Genomic DNA, 6000 nt, shown 5'->3' on the forward strand with positions numbered 1-6000 from the left:
ATTTTCCTTTCTGGAATGAATATTGTAAAACCTAAATTTCAGAATGTTTTATCACAGCAAGCTGAAGACTGCATCTAAGATCTTGGATTGTTTTTGTTATCCTTTCCAAATTTCACATGACAGCCTCCTTATTATCCTTCTCCAGAGAAGTAGCAGAAACACAGAGGAATTACGTTATAGACTCAAAGCAAACAGCATTCATAAGTTCGTTCACCAAACACTTATTGAGCACTCGCTCTGCCAGACATGTGGTAGGTGTGCAGAATTTAAACGAGAATCAGACGTGATTGCTACTTTCAAAGTGCTAAAATGTTGGGGGAGAAACCTCCAATAAATGGGTGATTATAGCAGGATGCAGGAGCTTTGTTAAAGGCTGATGGAAAATCTGTTACTGGAAGGGTCGGGAGCCATAAATAAGGAAGAGTGATAAATAAGCTGCATCTTACCAGGTAAATAGGAGATCTTGATACAAAGAAACATGGTCAGGGTTCTGCTATAATGCTGTCAACAAAAAAACAGGGCCCCATATTTTCTGATCTGTGCATTAGCCTTTTGGATGTTCTTTCCAGTGTGTCACTTTACAAACCCAACCTCACAAAGAACGTTATTTTGGTTCCAGGCGTGTGTGCTGTCGGCAAGCCGATGTGCCTGCTCTTTGAATACATGGCCTATGGGGACCTCAACGAGTTCCTCCGCAGCATGTCTCCTCATAGCGTGTGCAGCCTCAGCCACAGTGACCTGTCCACGAGGGCTCAGGTCTCCAGCCCTGGACCCCCGCCCCTCTCCTGTGCCGAGCAGCTCTGCATCGCCAGGCAGGTGGCAGCTGGCATGGCTTACCTCTCAGAGCGCAAGTTTGTCCACCGGGATTTAGCCACCAGGAACTGCCTGGTGGGTGAGAACATGGTGGTGAAAATTGCTGACTTTGGCCTCTCTAGAAACATCTACTCAGCTGACTACTACAAAGCTAATGAAAACGATGCTATCCCCATCCGTTGGATGCCACCTGAATCCATTTTCTATAACCGCTACACCACGGAGTCTGATGTGTGGGCCTATGGGGTGGTCCTGTGGGAGATCTTCTCCTACGGCCTGCAGCCCTACTATGGGATGGCCCATGAGGAGGTCATTTACTATGTGCGAGATGGCAACATCCTCTCCTGCCCTGAGAATTGCCCCCTGGAGCTGTATAATCTAATGCGACTGTGTTGGAGCAAGCTACCTGCGGACAGACCCAGTTTCACCAGTATTCACCGAATTCTGGAACGCATGTGTGAGAGGGCAGAGGGAACTGTGAGTGTCTAGGGTCAAAGATGTGTCAATAGACTCTCTGAGCCAGAGGAATCCAATGCCACAGGCCCAAGAAGACACAGATAGGAAAGACTAATAGTAGACACGAGTAGCATGTTGTTTGTTTCTTGAGAGAAACAAAGACAGTGCAGAACTCATATAGTAGACCAATCTATTGAAAGTTGATGATTGCGAATGCAGGCTAGGAATTGTGTCAGATAGCCAGAGATAACTATTCCTCGCGGGGAAAGTTTGTATTACATATTGTACAGGAAAGAATGTCATCCTGTTCAGTTCCTGAATTAGTTGGCAGTGGAGTAAGACTCTGCTGTATGAAATTTTAATATGAAATATAATTCGGAGCTTCATTTTCAGTAGAGTTAATTCCTGTCCATTATGAAAGTAGTATATCTTCCTGTAAGAAATTTAGGTAAAGTTCAGAAAACTAAAAAGAAGGAAAAAACCATTCATTCTCCACACCCAAAGATGGGTGTTAGTTTCTTATTGAATTTCTTTCTTGCATTAAATGCATACTTTTCTATTTGTTTGTATGCTACAGAGTTGTGGTTTACTTTATTGATAGAGGGTGCCTAAGGAATAAAATGACAAATCTGCAAGGCTCTATTCTTAGTGTGATTTTTAGTTCCCTTTTCTGTCGCTGACTCCTTCTCTAGGAGTGTTTCCTTTGTGAGCACTTGTCAAGAATTTAATCTGCTTATTTTATTCCTATAGTTTTTTCTGAAAAAAAGTTTTTGTGTCTTATTAATTTTCCTCTTCCTTTGAAAATTTTATTGGTACCTTTTTATTTGCTTTAATCTTTATTTCTTCTTCTTTCCAGGACTTCCTATCTTTTTTCAGTTATTTGGCTATTTTTTTTCCTTTTATTTCATACATACAGTAAACACCCTGGAAGAAATAATAACATTCTAAATAACCTTGTGGACTAGTATGTATATGCCTTTACAAAGTATTACTATTTTCTTCTGTACCTGCTTTTGAGGCCACACATTTCAAATTTGTCATCTCTAATTTAATTGCCACAGTCTATTAAATCTCTGAAACCATGGTTTATACCATTGGATTTCACAAGATGCTCTTGTGGCTCTGAGTTATTTCAAACCTGATGTTTGATGTTTGTGCGCGTTCTGATATTTTTTTCCTTCTAGAAACCAATTCGATAGGCAGTAGGATTAACATAGTGTTGCTTACCAACTTTATGCACGACTATTAACCTATCTTGTTACATCTTTTGATTCTTAAAAACAAAATCCCTCTGGAACTCAGATTCCTGGTACACAAGATTTCTCAGTGGAGCCCCACACAATGTATCTTTATCTAAGGCCAACATCAATGATAGGAGTCTATTCCTGATAAAGGATGGACCCAGATTCTCCTGAAAAGCAAATAAACAGGGAAGAGAAAATAGCAGTCTACTCAATACCAGCTTACTTTAATTCAAACTAATTGGTAGTTAGGGCAATGGAGAAATGGTCTGAATTCTTGAGTAGATTTTCAACGGTCTGCTGGAAGGCTCCACCTGAATTCTCCAAATCCACCTGCATGCAACAACTTGTCATCTTTGCTGGAAAAGCTGCCATTTCTTGTTCACAGTCCCACCAGGCAACCAAGACAAAAACATAGAAATTACCCTGGACTTTGCCTTCGCCTTCACCCCTGACATTCTATCAGTCTTGCTTTCTGAAACGCTCCTGCTCTCTTTCCCTCCCCTTCAATCTGCCTGCCCATTATTCACGCGATATCACTGCCTAATTATCTGTTATCTACCCTCCCCCCCTTATCAGGCCAGAGCAGATTCCACAATGTAAGAATGTGCTCATTCACAGTTCTGATTCATAAATAGAGAAGTAGAACTTTAGGATTGAGACCTAACGAAGTGCTTTGAAGTCCTGGTTGTAAGTCCAAAATTGAGACGGTCATCCAAAGGGCTAGATGAAGGAAAAAGCTTGAAGCATGAGTCCCAAACAGAAGGCCAAGAGGCCAAGAAAGCAGAAAAATTGGAGAGGACCACCAAGAAGTCTAGAACTTTCATGTAGATATCCATGGCATACTTCAAATGGTTCACATACGTGGGTCACATATGCTCTGCCAACTTCAAAGATGTCCTCAGGTTTCCTCAGCTGATAGAGTTTATGGATAAAAGCAAGCCATGGAAGTCAGGCCAATTGGAAAAGCTACCCCACAGGAAAGCAGGATAGAGACAGTTACTTGGAGAACCCACCATGTGGCTTGTACTGCAGGTACCATGTTGTCCCTCAGAACCAGGTTTCCATCGCGCCAGTTCTGTTGCCCGCCGCTTTGAGCTGGTCTCTGTTTCCCTCCCACAGCTGAATAACTGCCCTTACTTCCCTGTCTCTCCCGCGCGGCTTCTACAGCCTCACGGATGCTCAGTCTGTGTATTTTTTTTAGGCTTTGCTATTCAAGATCCCAAAGGAAAAATAATCATAGAGATATAGGTAAATATAGTGAGTGAGTGAGCAAGTAAATATTATGGAAACCATTCAATTTCATTAAATATTTAAAGTAACTGAAAACTAAAATAAGTAGAACTCCCATTATAGTAATGGTAGTATAAAAATAATACTATCAGCTAGCATTCGTTGAAGGCTTACTATGTATATTCTAAGGCCTCTAAATACATTAAGTTAAACCACTCAACATAGCTATGATGTCAGTACTATCATTATGCCCACTTTTTAGGTGAGGAAACAGGTACAGAGAGATTGTGTAACTGGCCCAAACACACACAGCAACAGAGGCTCGTTTATGACCTGAAGAGGCTTGGCTCTCAACCACAATAACATGTGCTTCAGTTCATCAGCGAGCAAATAACTGACCTTTGAAGACTGTGTGGAGGTGATTTGCAATTTGCATGCAGTTTCAAAGCACCCACTATACCCCTTTACCACTAATTCCTTCCCAAGTCTTTTTATTGAATAGCAAAAAAGTCTATTTTAGCGTTGTCAGTTTCATCAAAAACTCAAAGAGGTGGCAAGTTTAGTTATTCATTAGCTCTAAGTGCACTTTTAAATTTATGTTACGATCACAATCTTATTTTCTCAGTGCTCACCCCAAGGTTCTGGAGCTCAGGAACACGGACTGTTATTTACCAGTATTGTCTTCTTTTTTAAATAAAGATTTTTTTCCCACTGTAGAATCATTGTACAAATTCAAAGCAGGAGACAAGAGAGACACTTATAGTGCCATTGTTACTAACTGTCAGGACAGGCATCCGTGAGGCACCAAGTCATTTAAATGGTCATATATCAAACATGATAAGAGGAACAGAGTATAGCACATGATGTCAAAAAACCCATTCCCTGGTATTGCAATAGAGCAGGAAAAGAACACTTCTTTCCACTTTGTAGTATATCATGAACCTGTTCCATGTCATTAAATATTCTTCTGAAAGTCCAATTTGATTTCTGAATGATATTCCATTGTATGGATGTATCATCATTTAATCTCGCATTTTTTAACACGAGTTTTTTCTAATTTTCACTATTACAAACAATACTGTAATAGTCATCCTTACATCACATGTCCATAATTATCTCTTTATGGAAATTCTGAGTAGGGAATGTCTGGGCCAAATGGCATGCAGAACATTAAGGCTTTTATTATGTATTGTCACATTCTCTAGAAATAGTTCCCATCTCTGCATTGTACAAGAGATCCCATAGCCCTACACATTTGCTGTCATAGAGAATTAATTCTCTATTTTTTAGAAGCCTTTTGTCTATTTGGTTATAGAAAAAGATTATCTCATTTTGATTTTATTTTTTAAATTACTAGTGAGGTTGAATTTTTCTTGTTCCTAGGTCATTTATTGTTTGTATTTGGGGGAATCATCTATAGTCTATTTTTTTATTGTGTTGTTCATTTTCTAATTTGTAAGAGTCATTTTATAAAAATAAGATTAAACTTTTATCATACTTTACACAAAAGAGAAAATATATACATAGTTTTACTTTAAAATAACATTTACTTTTTATTGCAAAAGCAATACTTGTTTATTTTTTGAAAAGAAAAAATAATAAGCAATAACGTATGATGTACAATAATAAAGAAAATGAAAACACCAACCAGTAGTAACTAGCATTAACATCATGATAAATATTCTCCTAGTCTTTTTCAAGTAGGTAGGTATGTAAATAGATAGATGATAATCATTTTAAATGAAAACAAGATCATACTGTTATACTGTTTCAATCTCTGTCTTTATCACAAGATGTACAATAAGCATCTTCCATATCAGCAAGTATTCATGTGCAGCATCACTTTTGATGGTAGAATAATATTCTATTATACAGACTTATTATAATTTATTTAATTATTATTCTATTGTTGGACATTTGGTTTATGTCTATTTTTTCTTATATAATACAGTATTTTCATAATTAATCCTGTTGCTAAATTTTGTGAGCGTCTATCTTAAGTGATTTCTTTAGCTATAATTACTAGAAATGGAATTTGTAGATCAAGGGGTAGATAAACTTCTAATGCTTTATAATATATTGACAAATTACCTTCCTGAATTATTTTATTAACATATACATCTTCCAGCCAGACAGGAGAGCCCATTTCTTTCAACCTCACCAATACTAAGTATTAGCATTTTAATAATTGCCAATAAACAGCTTAAAATTTTTATTTTGTAGCCTATGCTTACATTTCTTTAAATAAGATAAAGTT

The 6000-nt window shown here is 38.0% G+C and overlaps 1 protein-coding gene across 9 annotated transcripts in view; it reads left to right on the plus strand.

Annotated features, from left to right (window-relative positions):
• MUSK (muscle associated receptor tyrosine kinase) overlaps positions 1–5174 on the plus strand; it is a 116542-nt gene extending 111368 nt beyond the window's left edge. For all 9 annotated transcript variants that reach the window (XM_046644929.1, XM_046645007.1, XM_046644845.1 and 6 more), the window contains one exon: positions 620–5174. In XM_046644929.1, coding sequence (XP_046500885.1) covers positions 620–1302 — 683 coding nt within the window. In that variant the 3' untranslated portion in view covers positions 1303–5174. The remainder of the gene's footprint in view (positions 1–619) is intronic.
• Positions 5175–6000: the final 826 nt, after the last annotated feature.

The sequence above is a fragment of the Equus quagga genome, chromosome 1 (genome assembly GCF_021613505.1).
Source record: "Equus quagga isolate Etosha38 chromosome 1, UCLA_HA_Equagga_1.0, whole genome shotgun sequence".
Taxonomy (NCBI): domain Eukaryota; kingdom Metazoa; phylum Chordata; class Mammalia; order Perissodactyla; family Equidae; genus Equus; species Equus quagga.